This window comes from Heterodontus francisci, chromosome 14 (assembly GCF_036365525.1).
Source record: "Heterodontus francisci isolate sHetFra1 chromosome 14, sHetFra1.hap1, whole genome shotgun sequence".
Lineage (NCBI taxonomy): Eukaryota > Metazoa > Chordata > Chondrichthyes > Heterodontiformes > Heterodontidae > Heterodontus > Heterodontus francisci.
The window spans coordinates 93,767,322-93,787,883 of record NC_090384.1 but is presented as its reverse complement, the minus strand read 5'-3'; the positions used below and the strand labels follow the sequence as shown (position 1 = coordinate 93,787,883).

At 42.2% G+C, this 20,562-nt stretch overlaps 1 protein-coding gene across 7 annotated transcripts in view; it reads right to left on the bottom strand.

Moving 5' to 3' along the window:
* Positions 1-20,562, bottom strand: part of LOC137377160 (liprin-alpha-1-like) — a 160,615-nt gene that overhangs the window by 88,827 nt on the left and 51,226 nt on the right. For all 7 annotated transcript variants that reach the window (XM_068046550.1, XM_068046544.1, XM_068046547.1 and 4 more), the window contains exon 2: positions 347-448. In XM_068046550.1, the coding sequence (XP_067902651.1) occupies positions 347-448 (102 nt within the window). The remainder of the gene's footprint in view (positions 1-346; positions 449-20,562) is intronic.

Here is a 20,562-nt window from a genome sequence, read left to right as displayed (position 1 = left end):
TTGTTGTTTCCCCAAGTCCAAACACAAATACTCTTTTACAGCACTTAACCTTAGCTACCAGGATCAAAGACTGCTTCCTAGGTGGAGAGAAGGGTTAAAATGCTGGAAGCTATGATATCCAACAAATAATATTTCACTTTTAGTTTGGGAAATGTAAAAATAAGAAACCCACCAGCTTACAGCAAATTAGAACAAAAATTACTTCTCTTAAAAGAAGTGATATAGAATACCACTGTGCCAGTAGGGCCTACAAACAGCAGCTCCATTAGCAGCCTCTAGTACAATTGTAAATTATTGCAAATTAAATGAACCAATGGTATATTCTGAGCACTTATAGTTTACTTACCCGAGTGTTATTTCTTTCTGCTTTCAGTTCAGAAATTTCTTCTTCTCGTTCCAGCAGATGCTCTCTGCATACGTTTAGTTCTTTTGTAAGTGCTGCAAACTCCTGGAGTAGAAATACGGAACCAGTTTTAAATTTAGGCATTCACTGCTTAAAACAGCATTACAAAACAGAAAAATCTAGCTCTCTTTCCATTTCCCAATTTGTAAACTAGAAACATTTTACCTCCTGGTACTCATTCACATTGCAATTTACACCTATTCACTGGAAATGCAAGGCCACTTTTGGTCTTCTTGTTATCTACTAGAGATGGATGACTAGTCCTGGCAAATGGAAGTGGCAGATCAAATTAGTAACTGAGTCAACTGTAATCACTAAACAACCATAAATGGTACAAGATTGATAGCTCTGCTCAGAAAGGGACTTTCATCATTATAAAATAATCAGTTTAAAGACAGGTCCACTTTGTTTCTCCATCCCTAAATTTCCTACCCTCCTGTCCTGAAGATGTTAATTGCTTGCTGGGGAATAATTCCAGGGGGTTCAGCAGCCCTTCAGATTATCCAAGTCGTCATCCTTCACTGAAGAGTCTAAATAGTAAATGTCAACAGGCTACCACTGCCAAGCCAAACAAAAGCTCACCCAACACTGATAGTATAAACTTCCCAGCAGAGCACCATATATTAATCAGGAACCGGTACCTCTTAAGCACAGGTCACTGCACAGAATTGTAGCACTCGCTACTGCTGCTCTGACTGAGATCAACTCCCCCACCCCTCCCAACCCTGCCGAAAACAAAGTAAATTACAATGGCCCTGAAATTAACTTACGAATTTTAGCAAAAAACACTTAACATGCTAATCTGAAATTCCCCTCTCCACTATTCATCTGAAAATGTAACTTCAGAAGCAATGCATTTTAGGTACTTGACATTTTAAGAACTACAGCTAAATTTGCAAACTAAAATAGAAGAGAGTTTGAGTAGCAAGAAAGATGGCAGAGAAACCAATAAAAGCTTGGTCTTCTGTAGTGGAAATTTAAAAGAGAGCCACACTTCACAAAAGCTGACCCATTTCCTTCAAGTGGAAACAGCACACACTGCTGGATAGGCAAACAAAAATGCATCACCTGCTTTTACATACCAGCATGAAATGAAGGTCTTTAAATTTTACAAACATTATCCACATTTCCTGTGAGTTGGGCAGTGTTGAAAGATGTCTTTATATTTCCAGGAGCCAAACTGAAAATGATCCTCCATGTTCCCTAGAACTTCAGCATATGCTCTGTCAACTCTTCAGTGCAGTACTGAGAATGTGCTCCACTATCAGAAGTGCTGATTTTTGCATGAGATTAAACCAACAACCACCTGCATTTATATAGTGCTTTTAGGTAGTAAAACATCCACAGGTGCTTCATAGGAAGATTAAACAAAATCTGGAGTTATTGGGACAGATGACCAAAAGCTTGGACGAGTAGTTAAGTTTTGAGGAAGAAAGAGAGGTAGAGACATGGAGAGGTTCAGTGAGGGAATTTCCAAAGCTTAGGGCCTCAACAGCTGAAAGCACAGCTACCTCCAGTTGAGCAGGGATTGTCAAGAGGCCAGAATTGAAGTAGAGATCTCTGTTTTAGGCTTGATTTGGTTAGCTATAGGTGGTGTGTCAGCTGTGACTCAATTGGGAGCAAGCTTGCCTGAGTCAGAAGGTTGTGGGTTCAAGTCCCACTTCAAGACAGGAGCATAATAATCAAGGCTGACATTCCAGTGCAGTACTGAGGGGGTGCTGCACTGTCGGGATGTGCAGTCTTTCAGAGGAGACATTAAACAGAGACCCCATCTGCCCTCTCTGGTGGGAGTAAAAAGTCTCATGGACTTTTTCAAAGACTAGGGAAGTTATCTCCAGTGTCCTGGCCCCAATATTTATCCCTCAATCAACAACACAACAACAGCGCATCTGGTTATTATCACACTGCTGTTTGAGGGAGCTTGTTGTGTGCAAACTGGGTATATTTCCTGCATTATAACAGTGACTATACTTCAAAAATACATCATTGGCTGTGAAGTGCTTTGGAACAATTTTTTTTTAATATATAGGGAGGGGCGCGGCAATGGAAAGATTTGAAAACAAGGATGAAAATTTTTTAAAGCGAGGCATTGCAGGACTTGGAGACAATGTAGCAATGCAAGCAAGGGGTGATGGGTGAACATAACATGGTGTGTGTTAGGATATGGGCAGCAGAGTTTTGGGTGAGCTCAAGCTTATGTAGGATGGAAGCTGGGGAGGTGAGCCAGGAGAACACTAGAATAGGAAACTGGAGATTCACAAAGAATGGATGGGGGTTCAGCATCAAATGAGTTAAGGCATGGCCGAAATCAGGTAATGATACAGAGGTGGAAGTTGGCGATCTTGGTGATGGAGCAGATAGGCCGTCAGGAGATCACCATGAGGTCAAATACAACACCAACGATGGATCAGCCTCAGACAGTTGCCAGATGGAAATGAGCAGCGAGGAAATTAATTTGTGGTGGGGACCTAAAACAATAGCTTTGGTCTTGTGGGGAGGCAATGGCATAGTGGTAATGTCATTGGGTCATTGGACTAGTAACCGAGGCCAGGCTACTGCTCTGGGGTCATGGGTTCAAATCCCACCACGGCAGATGGTAAAATTTGAATTCAATTAATAAACTGAGTCTAGTGGTGACCATGAAACCATTGTCGGTTGTTGTAAAAACACATCTGGTTCACTAAAGTCCTTTAGGGAAGGAAATTTGCCATCCTTACCCGGTCTGGCCGACATGTGATTCTAGACCCACAGCAATGGGGTTGACTCTTAAAATGCCCTCTGAAATGGCCTAGCAAGCCACTCAGTTTCAAGGGCAAATAGGGATGGGCACTAAATGATGGTCTAGCCAGCGATGCCCGCATCCCATGAACGACTAAAACAAAAATTTAGTTGGAGGATATTTCTGCTCATCCAGTACTATATGTCAGACAAGCAGTGAGACAGAATCAGAGACAGTGGAGGGATTTAGAGAGGTGGTGGTAGGTACAGCTGGGTGTCATTAAGCTGTTTAGGTGAATGCAAGAATCCATGGTACTAACTGAAGGGGAGGGGAGCTCTCCCAGTGTCCTGACCAGCATTTGACCCTCAACCAGCATCACCAAAACAAATTACCTGGCTGTTCATCTCACTGCAGGTTGTGAGAACTTGTGTGCAAATTAGCTACCTCATTTGCCTACAAAGCTTCAGAAGTAATTCTTAGCCTGTGATTTGCTTTGGGGCATCCTAAGGAAGAGAATGTGTGCGCACAAGTTTGTCTTTCTGAAATCTGCCTCAAGACCTTCTAGGAAAGTGGGTACTTCTTTTTGCATCGAGTAGTCAACCTCTAATATCCACCAGTTCTACCAGTACATGCAGTGAGTGTGCATTTTTAAAAGACCTTCAAAGGGGGCTGGGTGAGTTCCTGCAAGTGGAAGCCAGCTTGAGTTTTAGAGGTAAGTGGGAAATAGTGGTATCAGCCACTGTGGCTTCCTCAAAAGTGCTCAATTGTCTTTAGGGGTCAGGAAGGAAATTCCCACAGTTGGAATTTCCCTCTTGCACTTGGCAGCAATCTTTGGGGGAAAAAGTGGCAAAATCTTTTCGGAGTCCCACAGTCAAGACTCAAGTGGACATCAGTTTCAAGTCACAATTTATAAAGCCCAAAGCTGGAGTCTCTCCATTGTAGCAATGGACATTGGATGAATAGAAGTAAATAGGAGATTTCGACACACTGAAAGATCACAGGGTTCCCCATTTGAGTTCAAGTCTACTTCAGGGTACAAGAGCGTGCACAGTAATGTGAAAATTATTCCAAAAATTGAACATGATATATATTACTCAGGCCTCAGGAATACAAATTTTACAGATGCGTTGGGTTATTCCTCGCTACTTTGAATACAAATGCATGTTCCCAAAGAATTTCATGCATTACCTGCAATGCTCTGAAAAGAAAATCATTCCGTATGTAATGATACTGCATATCAGATTCCATGCTGAATATTTAATATAGTACAAATAAATTATTCATTTCTCAGAACACAGGTATATCACAAAATGTTCATATAAACAACATCCCACTTTAGCTAGAGTGAAGGAGAGCAGACAGGGGTGAAGAAAAACTAGCTGGAAAGGAAAATGGAAGCAACATAGGCGCAGTTTATTTGGAAGTGCTTAATTGGAACGATCCTATCACATAGTAAAATTGTACAGTTCATTCAGGGTGTCATGAGAAAGAAGTACAGGGAACTTGAAAATTGAAGATGCAGTAATGTCTTTCAGGTACAGAGTGTTGTACCTTGCATGCATTTTTAAAATTGTGGGCTTTGAGCCAATGCTGCAAACAAATTGATTCTACTTCGAGTAGCGCAAGGAATTAAAAGTACATTTCAAAATGAGACTCTGGAAAATTATAGCTCCAAAGTGGTTGCTAATGTACAGTTTAGAGGTTTATTAAAAGATATTTAGAATTTGCACTAAGTCTAGATTACAGTTCTGAAAAAGATGAAGCCATTCTATAACTATCTTGGGAGAATTTAATTCAAAGGTGAAATTGCTATTATGAATCATCCAAATATGAAACTAGCCAACAGTTATATAATATAAGCAAACCTACTCTGACATTTCATTATAGTTCATTATACAGTTAGAAATATATAGTTCCAGTAGAGGATGGGCAATTTGTCTTGCATTCAGCAAATCTGTCATTGTTACCTAGAGCAATACAAAGTCACAAGGCAAAGTGACACTCCGTGTACTTCTATTTTTGCACTAAAACCACAGGTCCTGTGCAGCAGCTGAGCTATAAGCAGCCAAAGTGATTTAATCCTTAAGCCACTTAAATGTATGTTTACATCAGATTAAAAATCAAACTACATTTCCAGCATTAAAAAAAATAGACCAGTTATCTGCATTTTGGAGGATTAACATGATCCATTGCAACAGATTGTCAACTGTTAAGAGATTTTGCATTTTCAAAAATAAATGCATGTCACTGTATAATTGTTAAAGTTTCTATTGAGCTTTTTCCCAATGGATCTGTCAGGATTTTCTCAGTATGAAATTCAGCATATAAATTGTACCAGTACTGCAAGGATACATTAAAAATAAAAGCTACAATTCAAATCAGAGATCTTTTGGCAGTTGTAAATTATTTATACAACCCATGAAAGGAAAAGGGAGCCACAAGTAGGAAATTAACCTCCCCCTCCTCCTACAATTAGTATCATTTAAAACAAACACTTAACCGGTTACAAAATCTACTATTCATTCTACATTTGCAATGAAAAGGTAGCAGAAACAATTGAGAACAGGTCGATAACAAATTGGCTAAAATATCAAATCATATCAACAGGAACTGCTTATTGTTAGATTTATTTGGATAATCAGTCAAACTGCTTGTGGGTTTGGGATTTAAGACTTGCGCAATCCTAGTTCCGAACCTAAGGACAGTAAAGTAAACCAATCAGAAACAAAGTGAAAAAGTCACACCCACAAAATATGACCATTTTCCATTCAAGAGCAGTGAAAATGATAGTGTCACTTATAAAAGGTGAAAAGCAGAATTTAAAGTGTACATTTTTATCTCAATGTGCTTAATTAGCTATAGGGCAAATCCCGTGCAATGCCAGAACGCATATAGGCATGTATTCCTATAAAGGAAAGCTTCCCAAGTATAATTTCTTAAAGAAATAAATTAAACAAAGGATTATCCCAGACTAAAATCAAGCAATTAATTATTTGATTATTCTTCAGAATGCTTTTTAAATCTCTCTTCTTCCTCCCCTCCAATTCTCACTGAAGGACATTCACCATGTACCCATAAGACTGGACAATTTGGGCTGTTCAACTCATCACTGTTATTCCTAACTGGTCACTAAGAAATGCTATTCAAATGGGATGAGACAGATGATGATATTTCTGCAAAGAGCTCCATCTAATAGTCCAATAGACATTCAACTTATAACAGGCCAAGGATTTGAACTTGTGACCTACTGATTAAGCAAGATACATGCCACCACCCCTTTAACCTATGTAACATAAACCAAAAGCTTCCTGCAAGCAACCTAAGGGTAATCTTCTCAGAGCAATTATTCTCTTTCCCTGTGTTTTTTTTTTGCTTTGTAAGAGCCTCAACTACATTTGTTGGACGTGCTCATAAATTAATTTAATACAAGTCAGAGTCTTTACAACAACTGAAGGTGGTTATAACACTGAAATAATTGTGCGCTGCCTGAAGAAGCAAGGTGAACCGCGAGGGATGACGGGGCGACGTAGCAACAAGTGGCCAAGAGGAGGGAAGAGGCGCGACCTAGAGCTAGGGGCTGGGGGGGGCAAGAAGAGAAGCGGGGAGCGAGCAGCTGGAGAGCAGAGAGGCGGTGGGAAGTGAGGAGAGGGAACAATCGACTGAAGGGAGTGGGGGGAGCGGTAGCGAGAGTGGACTGAGCAGCTGAGTGGGAGGGGGGGAAGCGGCCGGTGGGGAGGAGGGGGAGAAAGTGTCGAGGCCTGGAGCAAGTAGCCAAGGTGGGAGAGCGGCCAGTGGGGCGGGAGAGAGTAGCTGAGTGGGAGGAAGCAAGCGGGGGGAGTGAGTAGCTGAGTTGGGGGGGAGCGAGTGGTGGGGATCGAGCTCCAGCCTCAAAGTGCTCCATTCAGCCGCGTGATGACGTTGACATTACGCGATGATGTTTTCCCACGCATGCGCCAATTAGTCCTGGCAAGACATAGGCTGCGCATGCACAGCATCTCACTGAGAACAGGAGACCGTTGGCGCATGTGCGCAATTTAGAGCACTCCGATGACGTCAGCGGGCTGCTGCCTTCTCAGGAATCACTTTGATGCATGTCTTCTACTGTGAAGTCAGACAAAATATTTTCTGCCATTTCCTCATTCCCCATGATAATTGCTCCTGTCTCTATCTTTAAGGGACAATATTTACTTCAACTACCCTCCTTTTTATATACTTGCAAAATGTCTTACAATCCCTAATGTCCTCTTATGTGGCTCAATGTCAAATTTTGTTTGATAATGCTCCCATGAAGCACCTTGAGAAGTTTTGGAATGTTAAAGGTGTTATATAAATGCAAACTGCTGTACATCTCAGCTAATCAGTTTTTAAACAGTACTACCAACTAAAACATAACTTTTTAAAAACGGTAAAGATCAAACCTGTTTTATTCTAATATTTTAAGCTCAAGCTCTTCTCTGCAACCCACTAATATTCCATAGATGCCCTTCCGTCATCATAGCTCTATTTACAGGGATTCCTTCCCTAACCCTTTGCATCCTGTTACATTTAGCTCAGTGGTAGCACTGTCAATTCAACAGTCAAAAGGTTCAAGTTCTGCTGCAGGGCTTGGGCACAGATGAGATATGTTGCATCTGAAGAGATACCAAACTGAGGTCCTGTCTGCCTGCTCAGGTGGATGTAAAAGATCCCATAGCACTTTGGGATGTCTACAGGACATAAAAGGCAATATATAGATGCAAGTTTCTTCTTGCCTGTCTCCCTAACTTTAAATCTTTCCATTTGTACATTCTCCTACTATTGCTCAGTATCTTAGCAAATCCTGGCGAGCTTACCTTCAGATTGCAAGTGGTTGTCAGAAAACAATGGTAAGGGCCTCAAGTACCATAAAAGCAGCTCACATACACAATTCAGAGAGACACAGCCAAAGACCCAGTTGCAGACCATTAGCTATTCCTCTTAATTACTGGCAGTAACAAGCCCAGAATAAAACAGCAAAACAAAAAAAAAATTATGAAGCAAGCTGGAAAATGAAATATGGGCTTTTGTGGTCAAAAGCAAGGCTCTAAAAGCACAATGGAAAGTTTGGGGTAACAGAATCAACATTTGAGCAAAATAAGATGCTTTTCCACAGATGTGGTGCTGTTCCTTGAGCTTGCCTTGATGTACACTGGAACACTGCAGCAGGCAAAGGACAGAAATGTGCACATGAAAGCAGGGTGGTGAGTTGAAATGGCAAGCAACCGGAAGCTCAGGGTCATGCTTGCGGACTGAGTGGTGGTACTGCGCACAGCAGTCACCCAATCTGCGCATTGTGAGCAGTGAATACAGTATACTAAACTGAAAGTACAAGTAAATCGCTGCTTCACCTGGAAGAGGTATTTGGGGCCTTGGATGGTGAGGAGAGAGGAGGCAAAAGAGCAGGTATTACACCTCCTGCAATTGCATGGGAAGGTGCCTTAAGGGGATGAGGTGTCGAGGGTAATGGAGGAGTGGACCAGGGTGTCGCGGAGGGAACAGTCCCTTTGGAATGCTGACTAGGGAGGGGACGGAAAGATTTGTTTGGTGTTGGCATCATGCTGGAGATAGCAGAAATGGTAGAGGATGATCCTTTGGATGTGGAGGCTGGTGGGGTGGAAAGTGAGGACAAGGGTAACCTTCTTGTGGCTCTGGGAGGGAGGGGAAGAGGTGAGGGCAGAAGTGTGGAAATGGGTCGGACAGGGCTGAGAGCCCTGTCAACTGCACTGGAGGGGAATTCTCAGTTGAGGAAAAGAGAAGACATATCAGAAGCAATGATGTGGAAATATTTTGTGATGTTTTGATGGTGAGAAAGCATGTCCTTCTGAGACTGTACCTCAAATCACAGAGCTTTAAATAATCCTTACTGAAGGTTAACTTCCTCTAAAGGATGTATGCTGTAAATGCTCTAGGTTTAAATGGAAAAGAAAGGATTTACATTTATTTCACCTCTTCAGGGTTTCCCAAAGTATTTCACAGACATTAATGAATTTAGAAGTGTAGTCACCATTACGTAAACAAATGTAGCAGCTGATTTCCAGAGCAAAGTCACACAAACATCAAGGAGATAAAGAGCCATTCATCTGTTTTGATGGTATTGGGAAGGGATAAAGTTTGGCCCATAGATCTGGAAAACCGCATCTCCATTTCAATTAATGTATGGGATCTTTCGTATATTTTACACACATGAACAGTCAAATGGAGCTTTGATTTATCAAAATGACTCCTGACAATGCAGCCAAGCACCGGTGTTATCAGAGCCTTCCCAGATGTGCATATGTGCAGAACGGTTTCTTTCTGCCGGTGCAGTGCTGCACAGGCGCAGCTTATGTCAGTACCCGGCTTGCCAGGACTAACTTCACATGCGCTCTAAAATGTGATCACATGCTGGAACAGAGTCGCTCGCTCTTCACCTCGCCGCTACCTCCCATCAGCCATTCGCACCCATCCTCGCCGCTAGCTTCCATCAGCCACTCGTTGCCACGCTCACCGCTTCCCCCCCACCCCCCCCCCCCCCCCCCACTCGCTCCCAGCCTTGTCGCTTCTCCCTTTGGCTGAACGCTCCCCGCTGTGCCTTCCAAAGGGCGAGCAGACAGATGCGGGAGGGACCGGCATAGAGTAGCACGATGGCTTCCATCTGAATTACAGACCAGAATCCATTTGCACTGCTCTAATTGCGTTAAGAGGATAAGACAAATTAATCTATTTCCAAAACCAATATGTTAGAATAATAAGCATCATACAAAGAGCGAATTGAAAGATGCCTTACAATGAGATTTGGTTCTGGGGGTGGGATGGAGGCAGCAATTGCAACCACTATGGGGATTTGGGTTTACTTTTTGTGACAAATTGAGCAGCGCCATCTTTATTACTGGCAGCTGCCAGAGAGGTTGCAGACAGTGACGTTTCAACGGATGAGGCTGCATTTGCGCATGTGCCAGTACTAAGCCACCAAGTGGTTTCGTTGTCAGCAAACACAGCCTTGATTTAACACTGTCCATTAGCACCTCTAACAATGCAGTCCTTACTCAATATTCCAGTGAAATGTCAGTATAGATTATGTACTCAAGTTGTGGATCAGGACTCAATGCACAATCTTACGACCCAGGGGTGAGAATACGATTGTTGAGTCAACTTTTATTTTTTATTCGATCATGGGAAGTGGGCGTCCCTGGCTAGGCCAGCATTTATTGCCCAGCTCCAATTGCACTTGAGAAGGTGGCGGTGAGCTGCCTTCTTGAACCGCTACAGTCCATGTGGGGTAGGTGCACCCACAGTGCTGTTAGGAAGGGAGTTCCAGGATTTTGACCCAGCGACAGTGAAGGAACGGCGATATAGTCCCAAGTCAGGATTGTGTGTGGCGTGGAGGGGAACTTGCAGAAGGTGGTGTTCCCACACATCTGCTGCCCTTGTCGTTCTAGTTGGTTGAGGTCGTGGGTTTGGAAGGTGCTGTCTAAGGAGCCTTGGTACGTTGCTGCAGTGTATCTTGTAGATGGTACACACTGCTGCCACTGTGCATCGATGGTGGAGGGAGTGAATGTTTGTGGATGGGGTGCCAATCATGCGGGCTGCTTTGTACTGGATGGTGTCGAGCTTCTTGCGTGTTGTTGGAGCTGCACTAATCCAAGCAAGTGGAGAGTATTCCAATACACTCCTGACTTGTGCCTTGTAGATGGTGGACAGGCTTTGGGGAGTCAGGTGGTGAGTTACTCGCCACAGGATTCCAAGCCTTTGATCTGTTCTTGCAGCCACGGTATTTATATGGCTACTCCAATACAGTTTCTAGTCAATGGTAATCCCCAGGACGTTGATAGTGGGGGATTCAGTGATCATAACGACATTGAATGTCATGGGGAGATGGTAAGATTCTCTCTTGTTCGAGATGGCCATTGCCTAGCCGTTGTGTAGCGTGAATGTTACTTGCCACTCATCAGCCCAAGCCTGGATATTGCCCAGGTCTTGCTGCATTTTTAGACAGACTGCTTCAGTATCTGAGGAGTTACGAATGATGCTGAACATTGTGCAATCAGCAAACATCCCCACTTCTGACCTTATGACGGAAGGAAGGTCATTGATGAAGATTATTGGGCCAAGGACCTTATCCTGAGGAACTCCTGCAGTGATGCGCTGGAGCTGAGATGACTGGCCTCCAACAACCATAACCATCTTCCTCTGAGCTCCGTACAACTCCAAGCAGCGGAGAGTTTGCCCCCCGATTCTCACTAACTCACGTTTTGCTAGGGCTCCTTGTGCCATACTCGGTCAAATACTGCCTTAATGTCAAGGGCAGTCACTCTCACCTCACCTCTTGAGTTCAGCTCTTTTGTCCATGTTTGAACCAGGGCTGTAATGAGGTCAGGAGCTGAGTGGCCCTGGCGGAACCCAAACTGAGCGTCACTGAGCAGGTTATTGCTAAGCAAGTGCTGCTTATCGCACTGTCGACGACACCTTCCATCACTTTTACTGATGATCGAGAATAAACTGATGGGGTGGTAATTGGCCGGGTTGGACTTGCCCTGCTTTTTCTATGCAGGATATACCTGGGCAACTTTCCATATTGCCAGGTAGATGCCAGTGTTGTAGCTGTACTGGAACAGCTTGGCTGGGGGCGCAGCAAATTCTGGAGCACAGGTCTTCAGTACTATTGCCGGAATGTTGTCAGGGCCCATAGCCTTTGCATTTTCCAGTGTCTTCAGTCATTTCTCGATATCATGAGGAGTGAATCGAATTGGCCGAAGACTGGCATCTGTGATGCTGGAGACTTGTAACTACTATGATGCGCTACGTTTATCCAATAAGTTGTTGAGCCATACAAACCAGGAATATCTCCATTCTTGGTCAAAATATATAAACTCAGTTGGAGCAGCAGTGGAAGCACTATACTTCGCCTTTGGAAACCTGATTTGAGAAAAAATACCCAGCCAAATCTGCCTTTCTTCAGGAACCCCTGATGAAAGTACTCGTGTACAGCTGGTAAGGACCACATTAGGCTGTGCAAATGCTTCCACAGTGGAATAACTTTCCAACACTCAGTGTCAATGGCCACTTCCAATTTGTACCACTGAGTATGGAACCCATGTAACCATACTGCAAGAAACAGTCAAAGGGAGAATGGAAAAGGGAGAATAAAAAACTAATAATCGGCCTGAATAAAAAATGCATTGTATGAAGCTATTTTAGTCAAAGCACCAGAAGATCACATGCATTCAAAAATACTTATTACTCTCTCCATCACATATGTTTAAGTCGTATTTACAGGTAGCCTGTCACTGACTGCAATATATTCAACCGTACAATATGCAGTAGCAAAACAAACTACATACTATGATATGCACTTAGCTTTCTACACAAAGTCAAGGAGAAAACCCCCCAAGTAAATATAAAGCTTGGTTTCACTGAGATGATGTCTTTTAAGCCAAAACCAGAGCTAAACCTCATGGCAAAATTTGTAATCCTGTCCTGTTTCCATCCAGGCAGCTTTAGTAGCCAATTGAGGCTCTTTAATCAGTAAAATATTTCACTCTGAACACTAGTAAAAGTGGAATAAAAACAAGAAATGCTGGAACCACTCAGCAGGTCTGGCAGCATCTGTGAAAAGAGAAGCAGAGTTAACGTTTCGGGTCAGCGATCCTTCATCGGAACTGACAAATATTAGAAAAGTCACAGGTTATAAGCAAGCGAGGTGGGGGTGGGGCAAGAGATAACAAAGGAGGTCTAGATTGGACCAGGCCACATAGCTGACCAAAAGGTCACGGAGCAAAGGCAAACAACATGTTAATGGTGTGTTGAAAGACAAAGCATTAGTACAGATGTGTTAATACACTGAATACTGAACAGCAGCAAGAGCAAACCTGAAAAAAAAAGTGGGTAAGCAAACTGAACAAACTAAGATGAAATGAAATAAATGCAAAAAAAAGATTGTAAAAAATGTAAAAAAGAATGTAAAAAAAAAAGAAAAAAGAACTAAAAATGAAAGTAAAATGGGGGGGGGGGGGGGGGGGGGGGCTGTCATGCTCTGAAATTATTGAACTCAATATTCAGTCCGGCAGGCTGTAGTGTAAGTAAAAGTACTAGTAAAAGTGGTATTTCTCCAGAGTCATAAATTGAAGGCCAGGCACGTGACAATACAAAGCAAGGTATATCTTCCAATTTTAAAGCTCCAGTGGATCAGAACATTTTATTTCCAAAGATTAGACTGAATAACAGCTCATATGGAGATCAAATCCCATCTTCACATTGAGGATACACAATGTTCTGCAGCACGACCAATGATAAATGGTTTAGATCCAGAACAGATCTAGCAGCTCAAAACTGGGCATCCATGAAGCACTGTGGGCCATCAGCAACAGCAGAATTATATTCAACCACAACCTGCAACCTCATGGCCCGGTATATCCCTAACTCTACATACAGGAGTTCCTCAGGGTAGTGCCCTAGGCCCAACCATCTTCAGCTGCTTCAACAGGTCAGAAATGGGGATGTTCGCTGATTACTATGTAATGTTCAGCACCATTCGTGATGCCTCAGATACTGAAGCAGTCTGCGTCTGTATGCAGCAAAACGTGGACAACATATAGGCTTGGGCTGATTAAGTGGCAAGTTACATTTGCGTCACACAAGTGCCGGGCAATGACCATCTCCAACAAGAGAGATTCCAACCATCTCCCCTTGACATTCGATGGCATTACGATTGCTGAATCCCCTACAATCAACATCCTGGGGGTTACCATTGACCAGAAACTGAAGTGGACCAGCCACATAAATACCGTGGCTACAAGAGCAGGTCAGAGGCTGGGAATTCTGCAGCAAGTAACTCACCTGACTTCCCAAAGCCTGTCCACCATCTACAAGGCACAAGTCGTAAGTGTGGTGGAATATTCTCCACTTGTCTGGATGAGTGCAGTTCCAACATCACTCAAGAAGCTCGACACCATCCGGGACAAAACAGCCTGCTTGATTGGCACCCCATCCACCACCGATGCACAGTGGCAGCAGTGTGTACCATCTACAAGATGCACCACAGCAACGCACCAAGGCTCCTTCGACAGTACCTTCCAACCCCGCGACCTCTACCAACCAGAAGGACAAAGGCAGTAGATGCATGGGAACACAAACGCCTGCAAGTTCCCTTCCAAATCACACGCCATCCTGACTTAGAACTGTATCGCCATTACTTCATGTCGCTGGATCAAAATTCAAGAATTCCCTTCCGAACAGCACTGCCTACAGTGTACCTACCCAACATGGACAGCATCAGTTCAAGGTGGTGGCTCACCACCACCTTCTCAAGGACAATTAGGGATGGGCAATAAATGCTGGCCTAGCCAACCAAGACCATATCCCATGAAAGAATAAAAAACATTATTAACCAATGCAAAATTAAAGGGAAGGGCAAGAAGTTCCTATGAAAATAGACTCATTCGAAAGCCTGAATTTCTTAACAAATTTCAGCCAAGGTGGTAAAAAAAAGTAAGTAGACGTCATGCCTATAGTATCCAATTTACGGCAAGAAATGGTCAATTATTTTTGAATGTTTGTATTTGAATGAAGTATGGACTAGAAGCAGTAATTATCCAGACAGCGCATAGGAGCCCGGCCAAATTTATAGGGCTGTTCAAACCATTGAGATTAACAATGCTAATTATACTTTTTTATTCATTCATAGACCAGGTTGGATTTGTCCTGCTTTTTGTGTACAGGACATACCTGGGCAATTTTCCACATTGCCGGGTAGATGCTAATGTTGTAGCTGTATTGCAACAACTTGGCTAGGGGTGCAGCTAGTTCTGGAGCACAAGTCATCAGTACTATTGCCGGAATGTTGTCAGGGCCCAGCCTTTGCAGTATCTAATGCCTTCAGCTGTTTCTTGATATCACGTTGAGTGAATCGGGTTGAAGACTGGCATCTTTGATGCTGGGGACCTCAGGAGGAGGCAGAGATTGATTATCCACTCAGCACTTCTGGCTGAAGATGGATGCAAATACTTAAGCCTAGTCTTTTGCACTGATGAGCCGGGCTCCCCCATTGTTGAGGATGGGGATATTTGTGGAGCCTTCTCCTCCTGTTACTTTAATTGTCCACCATTCAAAGCTGGATGAGGCAGGATTGCAGAGCTTAGATCTGATCCGTTGGTTGTGGGATTGCTTAGCCCTGTCTATCTTCCGCTGTTTGACATGCAAGTAGTCCCGTGTTGAAGCTTCACCGGGCTGATGCCTCATTTTGAGGCATGCCTGGTGCTGCTCCTGGCATGCCTTCCTGCATTCTGCATTGAACCAGGGTTGGTCCCCCGGCTTGATGGTAATGGTAGAGTGGTGGATATGCCAGGCCATAAGGTTTCAGATTGTGGTAGAGTACAATTCTGCTGCTGCCCCACAGCGCCATATGGACGCCCAGTTTTGAGCTGTAAGATCTGTTCGAAATCTATCCCATTTAGCACAGTGACAGTGCTACACAACACGATGGTGGGTATCCTCAATGTGAAGATGAGACTTCATCTTCATAAGGACTGTGCAGTGGTCACTCCTACCAATACTGTCATGGACAAATGCATCTGTGACAGTGGATTGGTGAGGACGAGGTCAAGTAGGTTTTGCCTTCTCGTTGGTTCCCTCGCCACCTGCTGCAGACCCAGTCTAGCAGCTATGTCCTTTAGGACGGCCAGCTTGATCAGTAGTGATGCTACCAAGCCACCCTTGGTGATGGACATTGAAATCCCCCACCCAGAGTACACTGTGCCCTTGCTACCCTTCGTGCTTCTTCCAATTGTTGTTCAACATGGAGAAGCACAGATTCATCAGCTGAGGGGCGGTGGTAGGTGGCAAATAGCAGGAGATTACATTTAAATTTTCTTCCTTAATTTATTCATTTTAATTCTGCTGATATAATGTTGGCAACGCGATCGCTCCCCACCAATAGCTCCTAAACCCAGGTCACACAAATTAAAAATTGGAAATAAAATTAATTACCACTTCAGCCTTTTGAGTAATGTGTTAATTGCCACAAAAGGGCACAGCAGCTGCACTTCAGTCAGAAATAAGGTGATCTGCTATTGCCTGTATGCACTATACAAAAGGACAATCATTCACAGCAACTTTATAAAAATGGAGCATTTTATTAGCATTTTACAACAATTATTTCTGCTATACATGGCCATAAATTCAGAAAATGAAATACCCGAAATGAGATAAAGCAGCTTCAAAACAAATGCTGTCAGATTAATGCAGCTTTAAGGTGGCAGGCTTTTTTTCTTCTTCTAAATGTCATGCTGCAGAATTTTAGATGAAAACCTGCCTAGTATGAGAAGTACATGCCTTGAGGTTAATTTAATGCATAACAGGCAAAATAGGCTTCCAGCTAGCAGCCATTATTTTGAAATCCCCCTTAGTGCAGATGAAGGAATTGATTTATGCTATCATCTCAGGCTAAAGCCACAGTAGTCACTAAACCAAAATTAGATTTTTGCTCTTTGCATAGAGTTCAACTGCTGATCTTCGGGCATTAAATACATACAGAACTGAAGTAATAATTGGGAGTTTTTCCCAATTTTGTTACACTTATGGAACCAAAATTTTCACACTGACTCAGATTCAGCAGTGGAAAGGCAACAAATTTCAGGCATAGATAGTGCCATAAATTCACCCCTCAGGGATTTTTCAAATGAAACCAATAAAATATTTGGCTAGTGAGAACAAAATATAACTAGAAGACAAAGCAAAAATGGATTACTACCCCATTGGCTCTTCCTTGTCCCTTGAAGCTTCTACACAATAACAACTTGGATTTCTATAGCAGCTTTAACACAGTAAAATGTTCCAAAGTGTCTCAGAGGAGTGTTATAAAGCAAAATTTGACGCACAAAATAATATTAGGGCAGACTGCCACAAGCTTAGTCAAAGAGGTAGGTTTTAAAGAGTGTCTTAAAGGAGGAGCGAAAGGTAGAGGAGATGTTTACTAAGGGAATTCCAGAGCTTGGGGCCTTGGGAGCTGAAAGCACAGCTGCCCAATAGTGGAGTAATTAAAATCAAGGATGCTCAAGATGTCAGAATAGAAGTGCAGAGATACCGAAGGTTTGTAGGGCTGGAGGAGATTATACAACTAGGAAGGAGTAAGGCCATAGAGGGATGTGAAAACAAGGATGAGGATTTTTTTTTTTTAAAAACGAGGTGCTGCTTGATCTGGAGCCACTGTAGCTCAACAAGCCCAGAGGTAATGGGTGAATGAGACTTGAAGCAAGTAAAGATACATCAGCAGAGTTTTGGATGAGGACAAGTTTATGCAGGGTAGAAGATGGGAGACAACCCAGGAAAACATTGGAACATTCAAGACTAGAGGTAACAAAGTCATGGATGAGGGTTTCTGCAGATGAGACAGGGTCAGAGTCAGGCAATTTTAGAGGTAGAGGATAATTTTATAAATTCATGCATAGAGCACAAAAGCAATGAGTAATGCTATATCTATACATATCATTGATTGGGCAGCAAGCAGAATAAATGTCATTAAAGCAAAATACTGCAGATGCTGGAAATATGAAATAAAAACAAAGTGCTGGAAATAGCAGTGCTTGACCTGCTGAGTATTTCCAGCACTTTCTGTTTTTAACCAGAATACTATGCCCAGTTTTAGGTGCTTTACTTTAGGAAGGTCATTAAAACCAGAGCGAGGGTACACAAGACTCGAGAGGCTTTAGCTATGAAGGCAAAACAGAGAATCCAGAGCTCTTTTCATTAGAACAGACAAGAATGAGGTGTTCTGATAAGAGGTGTTCAAAATTATGGCGTGCTTTGATAAAAGTGGAAAACTAATTCCACGGTTAAATGAGCCTGTAACTTGAAGTCAGGAATTTATCACCAGCAAAAGAAGAATGAGAATGTCCTACTTGCAACAGTGGTGGAGTCATAATACATAATAGCTTTTAAAGGGAATTGGATAAATATTTTTATATTGATATAGAGCTGTTCCCAAATCCTGGACAGACTTACTGCATTTTTTATATTACAACTGGTCAGCAGCAGTGAAAAATTTGACCTCTACTACTTTTCCTTAATTCTAGGAACCCTGGCCTGGAGTTTCTGCCCTTTTTTTGGTACAGTTTCCTTAGTATTGACGTAAACAGCACCAAACATCACAGAATTTTAAGCACAAACTGTGTCTACTTAACTAGAGTTTCTGCTATCTTTTGTGTTAGTATCAGGCATCGCCCACAAAACTGGCCACATCCCCAGAGACAGTCAATCACCATTAGCAGTTTTCGTTAATTACATCCATTTGCAGATCTTTGAGGAGGCACCAAAAATTAATAATCTTTTGAGTGCAAGGACACCAACAGGTACATTTCAAAAGAACATAAGAAATAGTAGCAGTAGGCCATACTGCCCATCGAGCCTGCGCTGCTGTCCAATATCATAGCTGATCTTGGGCTTCAACCCCACTTTCCCGTATTGAATTTCTTTTTAATTTACTGAGGAACTGACTGCACTCCAATATAACTAGAAAAATATTTTATAAAAAGTAATTTTCAGTAACTAAAAACCAAGTGGTAGATTTACTCCAATTTAAAATGCTTCATTGGCTTCACTGGTCGCTGGGTCAAAATCCTGGAACGCCCTTCTGAACAGCACTGTGGGTGTACCTACACCACATGGACTGCAGCAGTTCAAGATGGCGGCTCACCATCATCTTCTCAAGGACAATTAGGGTGGGCAATAAATGTTGGCCTAGGCAGTGATGCCCATATCCGTGAAAGAATATTAAAAAATTCTTGTGATAAACCAATTTTCAGCTGTATTAATGAGACTTTACCAAATTACCACACAAATGCACCACGGATTTTTTTTTTATAAAGCAAATTTTAAAAAAATTATGTTTTATAAAGCTGCCCAATTGCGCTGGTTCACGGCAATTTTGGGCACAACTTGAGTCAAAATTGGCAATTATACTTCAGGGTTCCTAGAATTTGACAAAATGTAGACTCTGTCTGCACATAATCTATTTGGCAACGCTAGATACTGATTATGGAGGTTTGGAATTCAAAGCCATTTCATTCCACATTATGTACATTAGCACAGAAAATAAAGATATGTTTTGGCAACACATTGGGGGTGAAATTTGTCTTTCCATCGAAGCCCAAGTTAAAGGAAACCAGGTTGCCAACGCACTATTGTTCATTTTGTACCACCACCCAAGATCTACTTCACCTCCAGTACATTAATCCTAAAAGCACTTGATGCTGACAGTTTTTAAATTTAACACCATTTACTATTCCAATTTTATATTATGTATGTAAAGTTAACCTACTTATCCACCACCAGCAATCTAAACTATTTGCTGAGAATAATATGCTACATTTGCATCTTTCACATGCTCTGAGCTTTCAATTTTGTACAATATTCCACTTGGGAAAGGTTGTTCATCATGTACTTAACACTACACTTCAAGGCTATATTTAACTGACAAAATTACAGCCAGTACACACATACATATGCATTACACACAATGTAGATTTATAAAATTCTCTCCAAATCTAGTTCATTCATGTGATGCTGCATCACTAATCCCGGTCATCACTTCATATCCCATCTCGGCAGAGAAAATAACATACGTTACATATTAATACACAATAAAATTATAAATGACGGTAAACCTATTGAAAGGCAACCATGGAAACTGGTCCATGCATAGATCCACTTTGCTAATGTACACACAACCTAAGATTACTTACTTAAACATAACCCTACATAGCAGAAATTGCACTTCAAACGCAATTCATGGTGAAGCATTAGAGCTGCCTGAGGTTGTGATGAGGCCCTATATAAAAGCAAGTTCATTCTGCCATATTGTGCCTACAAATCTCATGGATGGTTTGACCCAGGCAGTAGCAGTAGTGCATACTGGCCATTTACTACTTTTTGTCCCTTGCGCTAAATTTTCCAGTTTTCCCCTGCCAACATCCAAAATGGATGCCTGTTACATGTATGTTCCTTCAGAGGAGAAAAGAACAGATCAAAATGATGATCGGCAAAGAACAAAGGAAGTGGTTAGGATATATATTTTTTTATACAGAGGATTGCTAAGACATGAAATTCCTCCGCAAAAACACACATGGAAACAGAATGCATATAGCTTTTAAAGGGAAAATTGACAATATTCAGAAAAAAGGGAAACAAAATTATCGTGAAATAATGCGAATGTGACTAAGTAGATAGATTTTTTCAAAGAGTTGGCATGGATGCAAAGGTCCAAATGGTCTCCGTGTGCTGTACAATGCTATGATGAGCTGGATTAAGCTAACCTACATTTACAACATACGTTCAGGAAAATCTTCCAGAACATGGATGGACAATGTAAATGTCCCTTCCTCCTCCTTAAACCCTCATTTCCCAAATTCCCCAATTTTTTCTAATGGCAAAGCAAGATAAATTAAGTTCG